General features: G+C 34.4%; 2 protein-coding genes and 1 non-coding gene across 3 annotated transcripts; 2 read left to right on the top strand and 1 right to left on the bottom strand.

The window, feature by feature from the left end:
- The first annotated feature begins 6955 nt into the window (after window positions 1-6955).
- On the top strand, window positions 6956-8286 carry LOC108809245 (transcription factor MYB58). Its single transcript, XM_018581391.2, has 3 exons — window positions 6956-7192; window positions 7286-7415; window positions 7500-8286. The coding sequence occupies exons 1-3, from the start codon at window positions 7054-7056 to the stop codon at window positions 8062-8064; spliced, it is 834 nt and encodes a 277-aa protein (XP_018436893.1). The 5' UTR covers window positions 6956-7053; the 3' UTR covers window positions 8065-8286.
- A 1749-nt stretch (window positions 8287-10035) lies between these two features.
- TRNAR-CCG (transfer RNA arginine (anticodon CCG)) lies at window positions 10036-10108 on the top strand. Its single transcript has one exon. It is a non-coding gene; the product is annotated as a tRNA-Arg (tRNA).
- Window positions 10109-10930: 822 nt separating this feature from the next.
- LOC108809512 (uncharacterized) lies at window positions 10931-12592 on the bottom strand. The gene is made up of 6 exons (XM_018581650.2): window positions 12151-12592; window positions 11974-12037; window positions 11688-11886; window positions 11508-11581; window positions 11278-11433; window positions 10931-11176 (listed from the first exon to the last, which is right to left on the bottom strand). Exons 1-6 carry the CDS (start codon window positions 12545-12547, stop codon window positions 11047-11049), a joined length of 1020 nt encoding a protein of 339 aa, XP_018437152.2. The 5' UTR covers window positions 12548-12592; the 3' UTR covers window positions 10931-11046.
- Window positions 12593-24582: the final 11990 nt, after the last annotated feature.

Genomic DNA, 24582 nt, shown 5'->3' with positions numbered 1-24582 from the left:
CAAGGACCGTCCCAAATCAAACGATGAAATAGCGAGGCCCGTCTTTCTGTTCCTCGTAAAAGCCTCGTAAGTTACGAGTTATTAACGAGGTTATTTTCTAAACCTCTAAAATCGAAACCCCAAACCCTAAACCCCATCTTTCTTATATTCTACTTCATATATTCATAACATATCTTCCTTTTAACCTCAATATTCTTAACATTTCAAACCTCAAAATTTATAACCACAATTCTTTAACTTCTAATATCAATCTCTTCTTTCTAATATAAACTTATACAAAATCAAATTATTTATTTAAATTTTTTATCTTGCAACAAAAATATAATCTTTTGAAGATTTTTGAAAATATAATCTTTTGAAGATTTGAAAATATAATCTTTTGAAGATTTGAAAATATAATCTTTTGAAGATTTGAAAATATAATCTTTTGAAAATTATAAAATTATTAATGGGGTTTGGAGTTTGGGATTTAAACAAAATAGATAAGAAAGATGGGGTTTGGGGTTTAGGGTTTAGGGGTTTAGACAACATATCTCGTTAAAACCTCATAAACCCACGAGGAAATAACGAGGAAATAAAAAAAAAACAGAAAGCCTCGGTAATTCCACGTAAGCTTACGAGGTCTTTACGACGATTATGTCTTACGTGAAATTAACGAGGCCCGCGTTTTTTTTTTCTTTCTATTTTCCTCGTTATTTCGTCGTAAACTACGAGGAATTAACGAGGTTTGCTTTCTAAACGCCTAAAATCAAAAATCCCAAACCACAAACACCATCTTTCCTATCTTCTACTATTCATATTCCAATCCCCAAACCTCAATCTTTTATTTTTCATTCAAAACCTCAAACCTCAATATTTTTTTTTCTTTATAAAAATTCCCAAATTCTTTATAAACATTCCCAAATTCTTATAATCTCAATACATTAAATAGTTTTTCATGATTAAAATAATCGAATCACATGCATTAAGTCTGAAAATTAATCATATTAAAACACAAATACATCAATCGGATACATTTTCGTCAGCACTAGAAACATCATCATTTTCATTAAACTCGTCTTCAACAGCTTTGTCTGTGCCATCGTCGGTAAGATCTTCATACTTATGATTATGCGGATCAATGAGAAGAATGTCATCAATTTGTTGTTCAGGTTCCTCGACTTCATTTATCTGTTCTTCTTGCAATGGTGGTTCTTCTCCACTAATAATTCGTCCTCGAGGTGTAACTTTGATCACAGATAACCAATTTATTCCCGATTCTCTCATCCGAGGGTATGGAAGGTAGCTAACTTGATCTGCTTGTGAAGCTAAGATGAAAGGCTCGAATTTGTTGTACCTGAAAAATAAAGAAAACATAGAAGTAAGCTTATTCTGCTCATGTATGCTAACTAAAGAATTTGTTGTACCTTCGTCCACCATTGACATCAACTACACCGAATTTGTTAAACCGAACACCTCTGTTGACGACGGGGTCGAACCACTCACATTTGAAGAGGACGCATTTCAGCTTCAATATACTTGGAAATTCCACTTCAATAATCTCTGTCAAGATACCGTAGAAATCGGTTTCCCCTTTCACACATATTCCATAGTTACTGGTTGCCCGCTGTCTACCATACTCATATGTGTGAAAAGTATAGCCTCGTGTGAAATACATCTGTGAGGTGGTGACCTTTACATGTGGAGATTGAATTACTTCGTGTAACCACTTAGGATAATCTGCATCGTCGTCAAAATCAACCTGCAAAAACAAAGTGAACGTTAAAATACAGATCATTTATGAATAAAGAGTTTGAGTTAATACATGATTCTTCAACCACTTTATAAAGTGTTGATCTTTCCTTTTATCTACGTCAGTTGTGGATATACCAGGGAATGTTTCTTTGACTTGTGAAACAAATAGGCTGTAAAATCACATTTTATATTAATTAATATTTGGCAATTATATATATGTGTTAATTTATATGTGTCCATTTATGTTACCTTTCAAAATAACGAATCAATGGATCCTCACAATTGAGTAGAATATAGGTGTGTGCACTATGAGCGTCTTCTTCACTCGACCACCAAACCTCTTTTGATTTCCCACCCAGTCACCCAATCTGGCTAAAGATGTCTGGAACACCAGCAACTGCGTATGTTGGCGCGACACCACCATCATCATATCTCCTTGGAGCTATTTTCCGGTTACGTACTTTTGACGCAAAGTAGTACGATGTGAAGTGAGAAGTTTCTTCCGACAAACTTCCAGCAATTATAGAACCTTCAACCTTTGCAAGGTTCTTTGCTTTTCCCTTCAAATATTTCATGGCTCACTCATACTGATACATCCATCCGTAATGTACAGGTCCACGAAGTAATGCCTCATATGGGAGGTGGACAGCTAGATGCTCCATTACGTCAAAAAACCCAGGAGGAAATATCTTCTCCAAGTTGCACAATAAGATGGGAATGTTCTCTTGAAGTTGTTCCAAGACTTCTACTTTAAGGGTGCGGGTGCTCAGATCCCTGAAAAATGCTCCAATGCCTTGTATATTCCAAAAACAATTATACACATATTAGTCATATATATTTCAAACTAAATCATTATATATAAAATAACTGCAATATATAATATAGTACATGCAAGTGCTTCATGTACGTTTGTAGGAAGTATCTCAGCAAAAGCAAAGGGAAGTAGTCGTTGCATAAAGACATGACAGTCATGATTCTTCATTCTAGAGAAATTTTGACCCTTTTCAACGCATCTAGACAGATTTGAAACATACCCATCGGGGAATTTCACTTCTGATGCTACCCAGTTAAACAACACCGACTTTTTTCTGAAGACAATCTGAATATCGGAACAGAAACTTGCCCATTGCTGTTTATATGTAACTCGTTTCTTGAGCAAATATCCGGCAAGTCTAACCTCGATTTTATGTTGTCTTTTGTCTTCCTCGGGACATTCAATATAGTTTACATGATGTTCTCAAAGAAATTCTTCTCTATATGCATCACATCGAGGTTATGGCGCAGAAGAAGATCCTTCCAATATGGCAACTCCCAAAATATACTCTTCTTGTGCCAGTTGTGATGAACACCGTAAGAATCAGACATATTAGGGGAAACATGCCACTTACCACCACGAGGAACTGTTTCCAAAGCTCCATAGTAATCGAGTTGCTTTTCAGTTTCTTCTCCAGTTAAATATGGAGGAGGAATGTATCTTACAAACCTTTTGTGCCTAAACAATGTCTTGTTTCTTCGGTACGGATGGCCAATGGGAAGAAATCTACGATGACAATCGAACCAACTTGTCTTCCTCCCATTCTTCAGTTGAAACGCATCTGTCGCTCCATTACAATATGTACAAGCTAATCTCCCATGTGTAGTCCATCCCGACAACATCCCATAGGTAGGAAAGTCACTTATGGTCCACAAAAGCATCGCTCGCATCGTGAAATTCGTCTTCGTTGAGCAGTCATACGTCCTCTCCCCTGTTGACCATAAATCCTTCAACTCTTTTATCAGTGGTTGCAGGAAAACATCCAGCGACCTTTTAGGATGTTTCGGTCAAGGTATTAATATGGTCAAGAATAGCAACTCCCGTTGCATGCACATCTCCGGTGGCAGGTTGTATGGCGTAAGAAAGACTGGCCACAATGAATATTGTCTCCCTGACATTCCGAATGGACTAAATCCATCTGTGCATAATCCGAGATACACATTCCGGATATTGCTAGCGAATTCCGGATATACTTTGTTAAAATGTTTCCAGGCTCTTGCATCTGATGGATGTGTCATCTCACCATCCGTCTGAGTATGCTCGGCATGCCATCTCATCTTTCCAGCAATCTGCTCTGATTGGTACAATCTTTTCAATCTGTCTGTAATTGGTAGGTACCACATCCTTTGGTACGGTACTCTATTACGTCCCCGTCCTTACGGCTTGAATCGTGCCTTCTTGCAGAATCGACATTCTTCTAACTTCTCATCATTTCCCCAGTAGATCATGCAGTTGTCGATGCAAACATCTATCATCTCCGAAGGCAACCCAAGACTATAAACCAGTTTCTGAATCTCATAATAAGAATTAGCAGACACATTGTCTTCCGGCAAATACTCTTTAAACAAGTCTGCCCATTCATTCATGCAACTTTCAGGTAGATTGTGATCAGTTTTAATATTCATCATTCTAGCAGCCAACGACAATTTAGAGAGACCTTCTCTACAACCACTGTAAAGTGGTTGATTCGCCGCATTTAACATTTCATAAAACTTTTTTGCATTTATGTTAGGTTCTTCATCTTCATCATGAGCTACGAATGCATCAGTTACCATATCATGAACCCTATCAAAATCTACCATCTGCTCCTCCTGATGGTAACTATGTTCATTATGCAAATGATGAGCAACCGGTTCTTCCTGAAAATTGCTATTACTACTACTAGCTTCATTCTGATCATAATTATTATAACCTTCTCCATGTTGAAACCAGATATAGTAATTTGGCGTGAAACCTCTATTTATTAAATGCTTCCAAACATTTTCACGATTTGCCAATTTCGAATTGTTGCATTTCCGACATGGACAGAACATCTTACCGCTTTCTAGGGCGAGCGGTGTGGAATCTGCTTGATGCATAAATGTCTCCAGTCCCGCAATGTATTCTTTCGTCACTCTCCTGTTAGCATCTCTATGCATATACATCCACCTCCGCAACTCGTAGACATTCCCGGAGCCTGACATTTTTTTCCTTTCACGTTTTTCTTTTTTTTCTTGTTGGTGTGTTTAAAATGATGTTGAAACTTCCATATTTATAGAAAATTTTCGAATCTGGTAGTTGAAGTTTTGCGAGGAATATGTAGGTAGCAACAAAAAAACGTGCTTCAAAATTCCTCGTTAAGTTCACGTATATCATTTCCTCGTAAAGGTGACGTAATCTTACGTTGATTTAACGAGGAATGTATATTTCCTCTTTTCCTCGTAAAGATAATGCAAGCTTTACGTGGTCTTTACGAGGAAAGAGTATTTCCTCGTTAAGACCACGTAAAGTTACGTTGGTTTTACGACGAAATATTGTCTTCGTTACTTTACGAGGAAATAACGAGGTTTACTTCTTTCTTTGTAATTTTCTCGTAAAATCGTCGTATACGAGGATTATATTTCCTCGTTAATTTTCCTCGCCAAAGTGCTGTTTTCTTGTAGTGGGTGTTTATAATAAAATATTATTTGCCTATGAATTAAGTAACCGTTTCCAATACACAAAGTTTTTTTTACTAGATAAATCGATAAAAAAAGAGGCAGACTAATATGAATGGTAAAGGAACAAAGAACAGAGAAAAGAAAACTAAACCTACAAGATACACAATATATATAAATAGCATCTTTGTGAACGAACTTATAATTTTATTAATTTACTATTTTCTTATTTAAGAATATTAGAGCATTTCCATTGAAGGATTGTGGGCGGGAGGGGGGAGGCTCACATGTTTCCCAAAAAGAATAATATAATATGCATTTGATCTTAACTGTTCCGCGGGTTCCACGACAGGTGTCGGTCTGCTATAGGTTCGGGTATTATTTATTATTATTTTTTTTAGAAAAAAAAAAAGTCAAACGAAAAAAAAAAATTAAAATAATGTAAAACTACCTAAGGAATCGAGATTGGAAAGATTTGCTGATGGAGGTGCTCTTAGAGCTCCATTAACTCTAGTGTTTTAATGGATGCTTATCAAATTTTTGATTAAAAAAGAAGAAAAGAGAAGAAGAAAAAGAAGAATAGCTCTTAATTAGGTGATTAGTATTGTTTTTGTTGACACGTGGAGCCTGCGATTGATTTTTTTTTAATTTTGTTTTTAGACAAAAAATTAAAAAAAATATATAAGCACCTCCAAATGATCTATTAGGCTTATTTCTTTCTTTTTTTCTTGCAAAATAAAACATAGATACGAGGTCACAGAAATTTATTTACTCATTCACAGTTTCGGAAAACCATAGCCAGTCGAACTCAATTTTATACAGTACTGTACTTCTATTTTAATTGAAGCAATGATTTATTCAAACTTTATACAATAGTGCCTTCCCTAATATGAGACGGTACACTAAAGGTGAGAGCATCCTTACGTCTTGTTTGGCAGATTAATAACTTAAAGTATAGCGAAAAAATAATTATAAGTCAAGTTTCATTTTGTGAATTGTCAGTTTACCAATATTTTTTTCTTTTCCGTTAGAACCATTTTTTCAAAAGGTGGTTTAGCCAAAGATAGAAAAAATTGTAATGCCCTTTCTGATCTGACTTAGAGAGACTTCATGATCCATATATAGTTAGTCAAATATCAAAGATAATGTTAAGCTATTATTAGCTAATGTGTTGCCGTAGTCAATTTTTGTTCGCAATAAAAATAATCACAAGGACAATCTAAATATTTCTTCCGTTTCAAAATGATCGATGTTTTAGAAAAAAAATTGTTTTTGAAAAATTCATATTTTGCATTTTCAATGTTTGTAATAATGGTAAATTGTAAACTTTAAAAACATTAATTGTATTTACTGAATTTTGATTGGTTAAAAATCATAAGAAATAGCTAAACACGAAAATAATGCATTTATTGTTAAAATTTTACGTATTTTTTTATTAAGTGTGAAAACTCTATAATATATATTATTTTCAAATGGAGGGAGTAGTTTTTTTTATGGTAAAGATGTTTCAGATTTGATTAGAGAATGTGAGACTCAATATTGAAGTTTCAATATATGTTTCAATGTGAGATTATCTTTCCAAAATAAAAATATTTATTTTGAGATAAATGGAAGTATATATTAGAAAAAAGGAATCATGCCAGAGACTCACCTACACTATAGACAAGTTTTAAACTTAATCAAATCTGATTTGACAATTGTCATTGTCTTTCCTTTATAACATATTTTCTCATTGTCAGGTCACACACCACTTCCTTGTATAAATACACAACGTACCAATTAGATTTGGTAGAAAGGAATCTCAAGGGTGTTAAAAAAAAGAATCTCAAAAGTGTGCGAGAGAAAAAAAAACTGAGAGACAGAGAGAGAATGGGCAAAGGGAGAGCTCCATGTTGTGACAAAACCAAAGTGAAGAGGGGACCATGGAGCCAAGATGAAGACTTGAAACTCATCTCTTTCATTCACAAGTATGGTCATGAGAACTGGAGATCTCTCCCCAATCAAGCTGGTAATGTATCTGATCTTACTTCCTATTCCTTCAGCTTTTTTTGATCTAATGATTCTGATTCTTTGTGTCTGTCTATCTATGCATGCAATGAAGGATTGTTAAGGTGTGGCAAGAGTTGTCGTCTTCGATGGATCAATTACCTCAGACCTGATCTCAAACGTGGCAATTTCACCTTAGAGGAAGAAGAAACCATCATTAAACTCCACCAGAGCTTCGGAAACAAGTCTGTGTTATATCTTGTTAGATACCATTGTGTGCCTCTATGTTTTGATTTTGACAATACCTTTTCTGCATTTTTTGGATTCAGGTGGTCCAAGATTGCTTCTAAACTGCCAGGAAGAACAGACAATGAGATCAAGAATGTGTGGCATACACATCTCAAGAAAAGATTGAGCTCCTACATCAACCATAATGCCAGTGATGAAGCAGCAACAAAAGGTTCTTTGAATAGAGAAGAGACGTCTCAAGAATCATCTCCTAATGCTTCTAGGTCTTTTGGTGGTTCCAACATTGTTAGCAAAGAGGATGATGATGTGCAGATAGGTGAAACGTTTGAGTGTTTTCAAGATTATAGCGAATTGGCAGGGATGTTACAAGAGGTAGACAAACCAGAGCTGCTGGAGATACCTTTTGATATAGATCCTGACGTGTGGAATTTCATAAATGGTTTCCAACAACCTGAAAACAGTTTGACTCCAAGAGCTCATCAAGAATCTGAAGAAGCTGAAGTTGATAAATGGTTCAAGAACCTGGAAAGCGAACTCGGGTTAGAAGAAGACAATAGCCAACAACAAGAACAACCTAATGAAGCTAAAGAAGAATCACCCTCTCCATCACTCTTGGAAAGTTATGAGCTCCTGATAAATCATTAATGAAGACATAAATGAACTCATATTACTGATTATTCTCAATCAAGATGTACAATAGAGATAAAATTCAGGATCAGGTAGGTGCATGTAATAGCAATAGCAAAGAAACGTAGAAGTTACAGAGCCAAAAGATTGCTTTGTATTGAAACCAAAGAAACATGGTTTGAGATGGAATAATAATACCTATTAGATAGCAACCATCAGATTGGTTAAGATTAATTGTTATTGTCTTGAAACTAATTAAGCAGCTAAGATTCTAAATACAAACAAACAAAGAACTGAAAGAAGGCCTGAGTCCTTTTCGCAGATAGATGAAGTTTTGCTCTCAATAGTCTACCAAACAAATCATAACTCCAGCCAGCCAAGAAATGAAAACTTGAAGAAAAGGAAAGAAATGTTTTCTTGTATAACAGAGGATCTTACCCTAAAACGTTGTCTTTGCTTTTTCATAACCGTTTTATGCACATATCCACAGAAACGAAGTCCATGACATTATGTCAGGATCGATAACCTGATATAAGTAATCATCTCTAGGCAACCCGCAAGAAATGATGATCAAAGACGTGGCATGGCAACTCAATCTGATTCTATAGAAAAGAACATAAAGGCTTGTTTTGGGATTATAAGCCAAATAATAAGGAACGACAATTGTGTAAATGATTCAGTTGGATGTGTTCATCAGAATCCGACATGACATTATGTAAGGTTTTATGTTCTAAGTTTTTGTTTGACCATCTCTTCTAGTACCAGTAACAAGTATCCAAAAAGTTTCTTGACACCACCATTGAGACTAATTTCACCTTTAAGTCGTTTTAACAACCGTTATCCAACTTGAAAGAGAAGTCTTTTGTAGCAGGAAAGTACACTGTCTCATTATCAATGTTCTGAAAACCAGATGGTACAATTCTGGTAAGCTGTTCTGACCGGTTAAACCGGATTTTTTTTATTATATAATATATATAATACTATAATTTCTCTAACTAGCTATCATAAAAATAGAAAAAAATATAGATCTTGAATACATATTAAATTAAATGAAAACATTGCAAATAAAAAACAAAATTCGTTTGACAATGATACAATATAAAAAAAGACAGCATTGTTATTACCATCTAAAATGTAAAACAATGTATAAGTTAAATAATATGCATCATGACAAAAGAAACAAATAGTTTCAAAGATGTTGTATGCCCTGAGGACGAAGATCCTCCTTCTCCGGTGGTGGCAAGCCCAACACCACAGGAAGAGGCTACATATCAAAAATGTTATGCCCCCATTCAAGTTTAAGGTTTCAAAAGTTAAATCTTCTTCATTTTTGGGTATATTTTCAAGAACTACTTTCTCAAGTTCATCATAATTTAGTCCAACTTCTCTATTTTCTTCCATAACACAAAATCATGTTTTCAAAGGATTCATAATTGTCACAATTGTCACAATTGTCAATACTTACTTCTTTTTCTTATAAGTGAAAACTCTAATTCTATATCATTTTTTTTTGTAACATCTCAAATTCTATATCATGAACCAAAGAAAACTTTTGGATTTTAGTTTTTAGTGAGGAATTGAAACAAACAATGGATACTAAATATTAAGGTAAACTCATCAGCTATGTGATTATTTTTGTAAAACCGGATTTTTGTGTTAACATGTTACCGTTTTTTCAGGTTTTATCAAATCCAGGTTTTGGATCAAACCAGATTCGACGTTCTATGTCGAACCCCTGAGACAAATTCAATGCAAGGCCATAAATACGTTCCCATCTCGATTTTCAGAAAAATGTTTCACACTTATAGTATGTTGGAATCTAGAATTTACCATTTTTAGTAATTACTCTTTTTAGTCGTTCGATTTTCTTCCATTTCATCATTTTGTTGGAAACTTAAAAAAGAAGGGAAAAGGAGCTTCAGCAAAAAGCCCATTTTTACCATTTCTGATTTCTTTATGTTTAATATACAAATCAAATTAAATTCAAAAGACCGCGTGGCCTAATGGATAAGGCGCTCGCCTCCGGAGCGGGAGACTGTGGGTTCGAGTCCCACCGTGGTCGTCTTTTTATGTTATTATTGGTTATAATGTTTTTCCTCATAGTTATTATTTCCCCTAATCTTGTGTAGGGCTGGACGTTCGGGTACCCATTCGGGTTTCGGTTCAGTCCATTCAGGTTTCGGGTGTTCGGGTCAAAGATTTCAGTTCCATTCGGATATTTCTAAATTTTGGTTCGGGTTCAGTTATTATTTCAGTCCCACCGTGGTCGTCTTTTTATGTTATTATTGGTTATAATGTTTTTCCTCATAGTTATTATTTCCCCTAATCTTGTGTAGGGCTGGGCGTTCGGGTACCCATTTAAAATGTTTTTAAATTTTCAAAATTCATTATATACTTTAAATTTTCAAAATCTATAAGAAAGATAATATATTACATATAAATTTTCATAACATATATGTCAAAATACCTTAATTTAACATATAAATTGGTTTTCTTTGAATATTTGGATAAATAATCAATAGATAATTAACTATTTTTGGTATTTTCAGTATACTTTAGCTATTTTAAACATTTACTTTTGACTATTTGCATATATTTTCGAATATTTTAGAAAACTTAAAGGTATCTTATATATTTTTAATATTTTAATATACATTATATATAAAAATAATGTATATATTTAAGTATATAAATTTATTTCAGATACATTCGGGTACCCAAAATACTTCGGTTCGGATCGGGTTCGGTTCTTTAAATACCGAAATTTTGAACCCGTTCGGATATTTAATCAATTTGATCCGGTACTACTTTTCCGGATCGGGTTCGGTTCGGTTTTTCGGGTTCGAATTATTTGCCCAGCCCTAATCTTGTGCCAGAATCTCCAAAAAGGTGAAGCAGCTACGTATACTAAACAAAAAACAATCTGAGGTTACAAGTTACAACACTAATAAGAACATACCATGCAAGTGAATAAGGTGATGTTGTATATCTGAAAAAATATCACTTTTCTCTCTTGAACATGAAAACAAGAAGAGGTGCTAACGGCCGGTTCAACATTTGAAATTTGCAGCAGACCCAATCACTGACCGGTAAACCCGACCCAAAAGCTTCAACCACTCCTAACTCTTCCCTGAACAACAAACCAATTCACAACAACAAGAAAACTTCAGGCTTTCATCTTTATTAGATAGATCATGAGAGAAAATCTTTAGCCAGCATTTATTCTATTACCTTCCACCAGGATGACCAATGTATACCACCAAGCTTATGAGACCACCAGGCATCAAGACCCTTTCAGCGGCCTTCAGTGCCAATAATGTTGTATTCGAGACGGTGATTACCGACTTGTTTCCACCTGGAAGATACCCCAGATTGAATGCAACCATCCTATTTTCGTCCAAAAAGATAAAGCATACATCAAAAAAATGTTGCATCAAGTGTCATCAAATTTTGAACTATACCTCACACAGGAGTTTTCAGGAACAATCTCTTCCATCTTACTGTGACACAAGTTAAAGAGCTTGACACTTTCCTTCTGCATTTCTTCAGCATAAATGGAACAAGACTCAAACATTAATAGTAATAAGAACAACATCTCTATATATAGAAGCTGAGATTTAGTAATCAACTAATCTAACAACCTCTTTTGAACCAAGGGACTGATCTAGCAAATAAGAAGTGCTCTCAATGGCATCTTTCTGAATGTCCATTGCGTAGACACAGCCGCCACAACCATCAGAATCATCCGTAACCATCTTCAACATTGCTAAAGTATCGTTGCCATTCCCACATGTAGCGTCGACGACCGTGTCTCCCTTTCGGATCACCTGCTCCCACACACTGAAAAGGTAATAAACAGTAGTGACATTATAAAGCAACTAAGACTGATGTTAAGCTAATTTAAGTAATGGGTTTAAAAGTACTAACACATGAGCTACTTCTGTTGCCTTCTTCCTCCCAAATAGGTAACCAACAAAGACATCTTCTAGCCCTGAAAACACATAAAAACACACATAAAAAGACAACTTTTTTAAAGCACATGAACGGTAATCAATTTCATTCGAAGTTCAGATTTTTATAGTAACCCAATATCAGAAATTTGACCTGGAACTGGAAAATTTTGTGGATGGGAAGGAGACGATGAGCTGAAAGCAGAAACACGAGAACGTCGAGTTCTGGGCAAAGGGTTTCTTTGCATTGCGATTCGAGGATCGAAGGCCTTTAGCGTTTTGCGGAAGGGAAAGGAGTGTGTTCGCGCCAACGTGGAGGATAACAACATTGACATCTCTGCACGAAAGAGCCCAGCCGCCATCGCAGAGCGTTTAAAACGAACGAAAGCTTTCAAATCGATGACTGCTCTCGAGTATTGACTTTTTTCTTGCAAATAATCCAATATTCGGCCCAATAAGCTATATGTGGGCTCAGAAGAATGAAAGTACATCGTTCTCGGTCTATACATAAGTTGTTTCACTTTCTTGCACATCATTTGTCGTGAACACATGCAACCAAGAGAAAAAGGAACTTTAGGGTTATGAAATTTTACAGCTTTCCGTAAAGCAGTCAATGTAACAAAAAAGAAAAAAAAGAACATTAGGGTTGTGAATTTTACAGCTTTCTGTAAAGTAGTAACCCTATTTGGCAAAACTATTTTTCGCAATATATCTAGTCTTTATATAAAGACAAAAGGTAAGATAATATGTTATCTAATAATACAAATAGGATATGTGTATATCCCTAACCGTATACTTATCTTTTTTTTTTGAAAAAGGGCTTACTATTAAATACTAGAAAGATACAAGAGAATGGCTCAGCCATAGTGTTCAGAATAGAAGTAAAACAAATTGCAAGCAAAGTTCAACATAGTTATAAAAGAGGGCCAACGAGAAGATGAAGAACTAGTTGGAAGAACGATGATGAGCAGTACCACCTCTTCCACGCCTTCCTTTCTTACCGACTGTAAACCACTCCATATCCTTTAGTTTCTGAGAAGGCTTTAAGCAACGACCTCCACGAGATCTATGAGCCATATCCGAACAAGATCTTGAATTCACTGCCAAAGTGAAACCAAATTCATCTGGCACTTGCGAATTAAGAATAAGAGGATCTGATCTGACACTGAAGCTGGAGATGACGGCAATGAGGAGTTGAAGACAAAAGGTGAGTTAGTGTTGACTGTCTGGGCCAGAGGATGAGTGGGGGAGGAAACAAATTCAGTTTCTATTTCCTCTCCCAACATGGCTAGGTTTGCAAATCTATTTGAGCTTGATGCTTCACCTAACTGCTTGATCTTATCTCCATGGTCACCTAATGTAGTCTCACATTTCAAATCCATTGCTGGAGAGGGTGAAAGTGAACCTGCATTAGTGAAGTCTAGAGGAGCAGAGACAGTATGTGAAACAGATGTTGTTGAAGTGGAGGTCTCGTTGTAACCAGAATTGGGGTTCAATTGTGCCTTCTCTGACATGCAATCTGCTTCAGATGAAGGAGCTATTGGAGTTTTAACTTTTGGAGAACTTACAGCAGGGGTAGTCTCAGTCTCTATTGAGGCAGATTGTCTGGGAGGTGTAAGGACATTTACCTCAGTGTTGTTTACAGTAGCTCCAGTTGACTTGTTGGATGGGATCAAGTCATTGCTTTCTTGATCTAGTAAAATACAGCCTTGAGAATAACATTTAAAAGCTTTTGTGCTTCAGTTATTGGATCTGGTACATCTTGAACATGTGGTGACATGAGGACTTTGAGGAGGACGAGTTTTTGAAAACTCAGCTGTGTGGAGAACCTTAGATACTGGAACTGGAGGGAGTCCAAGACATCTTGTAGCCTTGTGCCCAAGCTGTCCACACTTTGGACACTTGGATGGGAGCCAAGAGTATATAACAGTGACCATCGACATAGACCCATCCTCATCTTTAAGAGCAACTCGTTGTGGAAATGGTCGATCCAACTTTACCTCAACAAGTATCTTTGCCTCTCCCATAAGGATAGGATCCAACCATGCATGGCTTACTAGTGAGCATTGGAGCACCTATACCTGAAGCTATCCAGCTTATTCCCTTTTTGGAATAAAGTTGATGCGGAATATTCTTCAAGGTGAGCCAAACCGGAATAGTTGTTATTTCAGGCAGAGCTAGAGTTCCAGCAGGATTCCAAGCAGACACAAACAAAATACAGTCATCAACATGCCAAATTCCTCTCTGTGTTACCCATTTGCGAGTAACCTCATCTGGAATGTGGAAGAGAAATGAGGAATCTCCTAACTGACGGGTGTAAATACGACATCTTGTACCCCAAATTCTATTCACCACAGACTGAACCAATCCATTAGGAGGGGCTGAGCATCTATAGAATTGTCCTAAAACAAATTCCTTTTGATTTTCCAGACCTTCAAGGAGTACATCGCGAGGAATTATCTGATGCCTTCTTAATTCTAATGATGATATAATTATCTGTTGTTTGATTAAGAGACTACCTCCGGGAGGCGAGAAAATATTTGTTTCCGTGTCTTGAAAGCATATCAATTTGGGTAACTTTGCTTTATCATTTAGATTCTGACACTACTTGTTGTCACGGATATAGCAAAACTTCATTGTCAACGAAGATTGGTGAGCACGTCGTGATCTTAAAAAGATCTAGTATTTAACTTGGATAGTTTGACTACAGTTTCCATTGAATAGTTTGAACAAATGTCGCATACTTCCTGCTTTGGCATAGAGATGAACAGTGTTTGAATAAAATAGTTTAGAAGTTACAGCCCATTTGTACATCCGGATTTTAAAAAAAAAACACACTTAAATCTTTGAGCAGGAAGATTAATAGTGAGACTCAAGCTCTTTAAGACTAGCGGATTCATCATCACCTATCCTAACCAACAAACGATATTATAAGCAGCACCACACTGACGATTTGAGTACGTTGCTGCTTATAGATATGTCTTCTCCGCCTCCTGGTCAAACTCCGGAGTTCTTTGTTCGACATGATCCAGAGAATATCGCGGTTTTGCGCTTCAGTTCCGAGACGAGTTTCAAAAGAGATAAAATGACAAACTCAATAAAGGTTTATTTGCTAGCAAAACAAATCCAGTCCTAAACAAAAGTTAAATTAGATTTCAAACCACATATGCTACCTTAAACCTTGAAACAATGTATTTCTATGTAATTTTTATAATCCATATGCCGAAAATGAACCGTTCAGTGAACACGATAAGGATAGATTCAAAAGCAAGAAATTAGTTAAATGATAAACTGATACCAAAACCAAAAGCGAAACCAAAACCTAAAGAGCTTAAATTAGTCTCATAACTCATAAGAAGCGAATTAATAAACTGACCTGAGGTAGATAACTTGCAAGGGGGAATACTTAGAAAGATAGTGTCGTGTCGGCTCTTTGATAAGTAAATACTATAATTTTTAAAGCATGTATTCAAGTTGTTCAAAAGAAAAAAACATGTATTCAAAAAATAGTAATAAACCGGCCGCTCGTATACTAATCCAAAAGAGATCAGCATAATACCTCTCATGTTGACCAACCAGAATGTATTTAGTTTAGTAGATAAAACTCTATGATCACACATATTCAATTTTGTTGAGAACAAATTTTAATTAAAAAAAATAATATAACATTTCTTCCGTTTTAAATTAAGTGTCGATGTAGAGGAAAATTTTTGTTACAAAATAAATAATGTTTTGTGTTTCAATCCAATTTTCAATAGTATTAATTTATATCATTTGCTTCTAATTAAATTGAGAAAACAATAAAGGGAAATTAGGATCCCTACAAAAGGATTATAGCGTATTTAGTAAAATACCAATCTTATGCATTCACATACTGTGCTTTTTTTGATAATACGTAAAAGTCCCTATCCTTACTTCTCTCCATCTGACAATTTTAATAGGTCAAATCTTAGACAAAGATTTTACGTGGATTTTGCAAGCTGTCACAAAATCTTCTCAAATATATTGTTGTCAGAAAGCAAACACCGTCTCTTCTAAGTCATGTAGATAGAGTTTCAATTTCGAAACTTCATTTCTTATTTCTCATTTCAACATCTTTCTTTCGTAACTCTCTCCCAAATTTCATATTTAATTTATAGATCAGTTGTTCAGTCACCACTGTTAGATTTACCGGAAACGATGAAATCAGAGGCTATTCAACCACCTCCATTGGATCTGGAGAGAATTTTCGCTGTCGGTGAAGAAACTTATGGGTTCGCGTAACACTGTACCACAAAGCATGCAGTATCAGACAAATACTCAACTCTTGAGCTCTCTGCTGATGTGTCTCCAATGAAGCTCTCCGCCACTATGTCTCCGATGAAGCTCTCCGTCTCTTCGTCACTGGTCACTTTCTTCTGCCCTTGCGTCTTCGGTAATTGTCTAATAACTTGACAATACAAACAAATCAATATTTATCCCGAATAACTCAGCTTGTAACCGTGTATATATTATGTTAGATGTCCAAGTGATTTAGACGTCTAACATTTCTTAGTGCGAAGTAAATTTATTTTTAGCTGAGCTATGTCTATATTATCCGGTTACAACATATAAAATCTTCTTGCTCGTTAACCGTGTAAATATTATATTGACTATATAACAATTTGACATTATAAGAATCGGATTTTAATCTCATGTAACTGATTTTTTAAAAGTGGATATATAAAATTAGCTGTCTAACAATTTGTCGTGATCAACAAATTTATGTATCCGCAATATGGAGTCAAACTCTTTGACCGGTTAATATTTACTACCGACGGATAATTCTAACAATATCCGGCTAAGATGAAATTTAATACATTATCGTTTATGGTGAAATGACAAGTTATCTGGATAATAAGATGCATAACTGTATAAGAAATCAGTTTTCTAAAATATTTGTTTACACTTTCGTGGAGGTGTAGGGATAGGGTTTGGAATACGTGTGTTGGTATAAGTTATCCGCTTTACTTTTTTTGCTTAGACATTAGGGTTTGGTTTCAAAGATTAGACATTAGGGTTTGAGTTCAGGGGTTTCTATTGGATTTAGGGTTTAGTATTTTGAGTTTATGGTTTAAGGTTTAGCGACTAGGGTTTGAGTTCCGGGTTACTATTGGGTCTAGGTTTTAGTTACTAGGGTTTGGGTTCCGGGTTTCTTATTGGATTTAGGGTTTAGTATTTTTGATTAGGGATTAGTATTCAGGTTATTGTATTTTTTTGTTTATATTAAACATTTATTAAACTATGTACCCGTAATATAGAAACAATCAAATTGACCGATCAACAGTTATAACACTCGGTTCATTCAAAAAGTATCCAGCTAAGTAGAAACTTTAAATGTTATCGTTTTAGGTGAACGAAGATGTTAGCCGGTTAAATCGATGGTAAACTGAGTAAGAGATATCAAAAGGTTTCACCGATTCTTTACATGATTTCTCTTTTCTCTCTCTCCAAAAAGATCTAACCAAATCTTAACTAAATCTATAAAATATCTTTCAAATCTTATTACTGCACACCTAGAAATCTAAGATTAAAATAAAAATAGCTTAAAAAGGATATGAAAGTCATTTAGCATCACTCAAAAACACTATGCAACCTAAAGTTTTACTTTTTGATATATACTTAATTTCATAAGTTTTTTTGGTTTTTAAGCAAATTATCCCAACAATAAAATGCTATTTTTCTTTTGAAACAATTTTCTTTTGAAACACAATAAATGCTATAATTTTAAGGGAAAATTGTTTTTTTGGGCCAAAAAAACAGCAACTATGTCCCATTAGTCTAATTTCTTTTTTGTACCATTTTTTCCTCTAATACCCTTTAATATTTTCTAAAATAAATCAAATAAATAGTTTAGCAAACAAAAAAAAATTCAGAAAATAGTAAATACTGATGAAATACTTATATCAACTTATAGATATATTTTTTAAGTTCAAAAAATGTTTAAATCATAAATTCATATTTTGTTCTAAAAAAGGTAGAATTGACATTCTACATAGTAGAAAACGTATTCTACTTTTTTCATTGAATCTACTTTGTTTAGAATACGTGTTCTACTTAAATAATAGTAATCTAAAAATCTTTAGAAAACACATTCTACGCTTAACATATAGTTCTAAAATCCGTAGAAATCAAAATCTACACTTTACTAAAATTCTAAAACCTGTAGAAATTAGAATCTACATATTGCTATAAATCTAAAACTAGTAGAAATCGATTTCTAACATATTTACTCTATTCTACCTATTTTAGAATACAGGTTCTACGGATAAGGATAATATTAGAAGAGAATATTTGGGAATATTATGTTTCCTTATTTATTTATTAAAATCGATTTACAAAAAAAAAAAAATATTTTTTTTTAAACAAAGTCGTAAAAAAAAAATAAAAAAAAAAAGTAAAATCGTTTTAGTAAAAAAAAAATGTGATTACCCAAATAAAAACATCTCACGTCATCTTCTATATTCCATTGATTGATCACCAAATTTTCACAAAAATTTCACATTCATTCTCCCATGATTCATGTCTATGGTTCATGTGGTGTTTGGGAATTGGTTGTACCTTCAGGTTGGAGTTTTTCTGTTGATGCAAAGATAGGAGGAAGGTTACATGGTTTCCAATTGAGCTCCTCTATTGAAGAGTTTCAGAAAATTGTAATTGAGGATTTTTGTTTAAAGGTAACGGATGCAGATTTGGAATTGAGTTATCTACCTATTGGATTGATCAATTCATCAGAATGTCCACCAGTGATCATTGCAAACTCAAGCCAAGTTCAAAACTTTCTAGGGTTTTGTAAGAAGCATCCGTCAACTCAATTGTGTGTTACGTATAAAGCCAAGCAAGATAATGAGAAGAAGAAAGGGAAGATGAAGCAAGGTCAGGTTGATGGAGATGATTATGATGCTGACAAGCATAACAAGAAGAAGAAAGGAAAGATGAAGCAAGAGGAGGTTGATGGAGATGATGATGATGATGCTGACAAAATCATTTCTGAAAAAGAAAACAGAGAAACTTTAGCAAAGAGTTCTTTGCTCGATTTGGTTAAGAAAGGAGATGTGGAAAACTCAGAAGTGCTACCGCCTGAAACAAGAATGGCTCTTGGAAGAAAAAGAAAAAGCAGATATGAAACCGTTGAAGACAAAATTCGATCATCACAAGGATCACAGGGAAGTAAGACTCGCAAGTGCAGTAGATGCTCTGGTAGTGGCCACAACAGAGCAACTTGCAAGATGCCAATATAGCCGACTTGTCTGCTGTTATTATGGGCAACTTTTTTTCGTTTTTCAGAAGATATTTGTTTGATTTCTACTTACTTTGTTTCAGTTTCATGTAACTTTGTTTTATTTTATTTGTTTTAGTTTTTTAGACACCAAGAATAATTTCTAATTACATTGTTTCATGTTTTATGCAACTTTGTTTAAATTTCATGTTGATAGCAATATAGTACTGGACTTCCCAGACTGCAAAAACCGACCAAAATACAAGGATCGATCGATCGTTTTATGTCATGGTCGATCTATCTAATCGATCTCAATATATTTAGAATTGCCAGACGAAGCGGTGCAGTTTTGATCGACCGGTGCCAAAACATCGATCCAGAACGACCGATCAGCTTAGATCGACCGGTCCATTTTATACAGAACGATCGTTCCGTGAAGAACGACCGAAACAAAACGATCGATCGTTTCACACCCATAACAACGCAAAGATAGACCAGCCTCACCCTATCAACCCAAGTCCAGGTACTGCTTTCTTCCAAATACTGGGTTTTTATGATCTGCAAGTTGATTTTCCCTCTTGTCTTTATCTGGTTGCTCCAAAAACCATCATCATCTTTCCATTTAACCAACCTACTTTTCTTTTCTTCCATTACTTTGAGACCAGTTACAGCATGATACTCTTGCAATCCGAAACGCATAGGTCTCTTAGCAAAGGTGAACCACTTCTCATGTCTCTTGCTTGTTATCAACTCCTTACACAAGAAAGAGTGTACTAGCCTCGCCGAAAACTTCAGATTATTTTTCTCGATATTCTTAATATGCGAGAAAAGGGGATCTTTCATCACTTCATCATATTCTGGTTCCATTTTTTTTCTCAGCAACTCGAACAGTTTCAAACGGCAGCTGTTATTAATCTTTTTAACCTGAGGTTCCAAGCCTTCACCGTATTGACGACTCGGCAATTCCAACTCCATACCTGAAAATTAAACATAACTAAAATATAATAGCTATCAATAACTAATATGAATCACTAAAATAATAGATTGTGTGTGAAATCTTCGTTAATCATCATCCTAACAGACAATTTAACAAATTCAAAAATTGCCTCTTTTATAGATATATTTTCGAATTCTAATACTGGTGATAGAATTTCATACCTTTGTAAATCGACTGAAATAGTGATAAATTCAGAAAGAGATCACAAAATCTTCTCGGCTAGGTTCAAGAATCGTCGAAATCAGAGTGAAATTGAATGAGTTAGGGTTTATAAACTTGGGAATATGATATTCTACCCCTTGTTCTCCAAGGAGCAGAGAAAAATAGGTTTGATAGATTAGAAATCGAGTTTTAATAGTGTAGATTCGTGCTTGTTCGGTTTAAATCAAGTGGGAATCCAACCGGACTTAACCGACTAAAACCAAAAAATCATTTTTCGACTAACATGGACACGGGATCGATCGGTCTCCAATATATGACCGATCGATCTACTGTCGATCGAGCTATAGCAGATCGGCTAACCTGGGCTTCGCTCGATCAGAATATGGTCCGCAATTTTTTTTTGTTCTGGACATTTATCGGGATCGACTGATTCAGATCGATCGGGTGATTACGGGATCGATCGGTCCCGATGCAAAAATGTCTTCGTCGTTTTTGTTTTTTTCTTGGATTTAATATATTCTTTTAATCATTTTCGTTTGAAAATATAATTTAATACTTAATATTTTTTTTTCATTATTATTTCGTATTTTTAATTGAAATTAGGGGCAGTATTGCCATTTAGAAAAAAATTAGTCTAATAGGACATAACCAATATAAGATTAGACTAATGGGACATAGTTACTGTTTTTTTGGCCCAAAAAAACAATTTTCCCTAATTTTAATATCTATATATAATAGCAAACCATTGATGTCATCAATTTTTATAGGAAAAAAATTAAATCCAACAGTCAAAATTGTTCCTTTATTTTTGATCTAACGGATATAAAAATTCCCTAGCTCTGAGTGTCTTACGTCATCAAAAACGGTTGTATTTAGCCGTCTTTCCTTGGATCGTTTCATCCTCAAACATCACAACCCTTAAATCAGGCCTCTCTTATCAAGTACATGTATATATACGCTCAATGTGTTCACATGATGCATGGTAGTAGTCACTAAGAAGACGTCTCTTCTATGGCCTATGGGACACCTCGCAAACGCCATCTTCGTTTCGTGCAGTGGGGTACGATAGGAATTTATATATGGGCACGTTTCAAGACGACTGAGTTTACAATTGACGCCAGAGAACCTAGAACTTTTATGCATCTATATACAAATTCGCTGAAGAAGACAACATCAATTAAGGTCTAAGGAAGCGACCTAGGTTTCCTTTATGGGGTGTCTTCTTTTAGTTTTTGTTTAGATTTTTGATTCGGGCAGAAATCGTTTAATCTTCTTCCCCAGGTATTTTTAAAAATTTAAACTGATGACGTTCATCCTTTTTTATAGGAAAAAAAAACAAAATCTATCGGTGAGATTTGTGCCTATGATATAATATAATGTTAAGATTTTGTTTGGGAAGAAAGGTATAACGTCTTAGATTCACCATAAGCAAGCGAAGTGTTCAACCCACCAAATCAAGGCGATTTCTAATAAAGCTATTGGTGTGTGCTTGTGTATTTTATCTCTCTGATTTACCTTCTGCATTACTATTGTTTGTGTCATCTTTGCACTTACAGTGGCTGCAGTCAATGGTGTGGCTCTCTGTGGAACTCTTGCTGGTCAGCTTTTCTTTGGATGGCTCGGTGACAAGATCGGAAGGAAAAAAGTGTATGGTATCACTTTGATCATGATGATCGTGTGTTCTATTGCTTCTGGTCTCTCCTTTGGTGACAAAGCCAAGGGTGTCATGACCACTCTCTGCTTTTTCAGGTATAGCGGATATGGAGGTTTTAAAGATTATTGTTGTGTAAGTTTGATATCTATATTTAAAAAAAAAACATGTGTTAACAATTTGTATTTAGGTATTGGCTGGGATTTGGTATCCACAAATCCACTGTTATTCAAACGTGAATTTTAAAAAACATTTTAAAATCCAGTGTTATTGAACTTGACATTTTATAAAACACTTTGAAATCCACTGTTATTGAATAAAATTTAAGTTGGAGATTTTAGAGTATTTTAACAAAAGTCACATCAAATTCTCTAATTCTCCAGCAATCATCTAAAAACTCATTAAAAATTAAATCACTTCAAATTTCAGATTCAATACACCCCCTAAGTGTGGCGTCTTTTCAGAATGTTTTATATTGAAGAGATTCTATACTTGCCAGATTAATTTGAGGTTTTCTTCCATTTTCTCCCTGGATTTTTAATCGCTCTTCTTCATTGCCATCTGTCGCGAAAGAAGTTCATCCTCTAACCCTCTCTACTTTTCAGATATTTTAATTTCGTATTCTGTCTATGTTTAGTTTCTGATGAGTTTATTGAATGTGGTGTCTTTTCAGAATGTTTTATATTGAAGAGATTGTAAACTTGTCAGATTAATTTGAGGTTTTCTTCCATTTTCTCCCTGGATTTTTAATTGCTCTTCTTCATTGCCATCTGTCGCCAAGGAAGTTCATCCTCTAACCCACTCTACTTTCAGATATTTTACTTTCGTATTCTGACTCTGTTTAGTTTCTGATGAGTTTATTGTCCCTATTAAATTTCTACAATTTCTGATCTATTTTCCTGCACATATGTCCTGATTAGTTTCTGGTGAGTTTAAAAAATGCATATATTGAAAGAGTAGTTTACACAACACAAGACAGAGGAAGGAATCTTTTGCAAGAGAGGCTGCTGCAGAATTATGATCTAAGCAAGGAATGGGGTCATTGATGAGATGATGTAGAATGAGGAGTTTAATTTAACTGGGCACCCTGCCATTCTCAATTTCTCATACGACCATTTGAGGCTTATAGCCTTTGGAAGAACCTCAGATGTCTCAAAATGCCTATATCAAATATCTTCTGATTTCTTGCAAACCATATATTCCAACAAATCCAAAGGAAGAGGGAGTCCAGAAAAAAAAAACTAAGAATCACAGGTGTGTCATAAAACCATCTTCAAGGGTTCACTCTATTTTCTACTCTAAAATAGAGTGACTCTATAACAGAGATGAAGTTTACTCTAATGGTATTCTATTTTAGAGTAGAAAATAGAGTGATGAACAAAAAAAAAGAACTTACTCTATATTTGGAGTAAACCTATTTTTCACTCTATTATAGAATACCATTGAAGCATTTTTTACTCTAAACTCTATATTAGAGTGAGAAATATAGTACCATAAGTAGGGGGAACAGCAATTATGTAAAAATTCAGATACCATGTATTATGTAGATGGTGAACATGAAAAATTATTATATCCAAAATTTTATAATGAGTAGATTGAACAATGTTTCTCACAAATTTTATTTATATTAGTTAAATATTTAATTAAATTCAATTCTACCAATTGGAGAAAAAAAAATTATCAGTCGACGCGTCTTCTAAAATGGAACTTTCTCCAAGTACATATACTCCCTCCGACAATTACAATATATGTCTCCTCAGTTGTCATTTTTCATATACATTTTCTGTAACTCTTAATTCTATAGTTTGTAGTTTTGGAGAAAAAATATGATTTTAAATTTTTGCCGGAAAAATACGATTTTACAAATTTAGTAGAAAACATGGTTTAAAATCTTTTTTTAATTTTTATTTTCCTCTAAATTATAAAATATATGTTTTGTTTCGAACAAAAAGATGATATGTTTTGTTATGAGATAATATGCGCACTAGATCAAAAATTGACAACTAATTTTGAATTGATCATATTATACGAATGATATATTTTTTCTCTTTTAAAAATAAATACAATTGAAAATTGGCTTATGAATTATGCTGAAGATTTGATTAATAATCTAGCAATAATCTAAAACATTTATAACACTGAAAAGAAAAGTTGGCGACGATAAAAATTGAGCAAAACAACGTGAATATGATAATTAATGCTTTACTAGAAAATTACATATCTGAGATTTTCTAGTTACATTGAAAATTATTGTAGAATTTAAAACAATTTAGAATTACTGAAAAGCTATTAATCTCACTTTAAACCGATTGTTACTGAAAAGCTATATTAGCAACAGCGAACAATCGGTTTTTTTTTTTTTTTAAAACGATTGTTGGCTGTTGCTAATATATAGTTTCAATTAAACATATTTATTGGAAGACTAAACATAAATAAATAAATAGTATTAAGATGCATAAAATTTGATTTGCATTCAATTTTCAGAAAAACATGTTTGGAACAAAATTAACATATTGAGACAAGTAGAAAATTAACAATT

This window comes from Raphanus sativus, chromosome 6, assembly GCF_000801105.2.
Source record: "Raphanus sativus cultivar WK10039 chromosome 6, ASM80110v3, whole genome shotgun sequence".
NCBI classification, from domain to species: Eukaryota; Viridiplantae; Streptophyta; class Magnoliopsida; order Brassicales; family Brassicaceae; genus Raphanus; species Raphanus sativus.
This window is presented reverse-complemented; position numbering and strand designations above follow the sequence as displayed.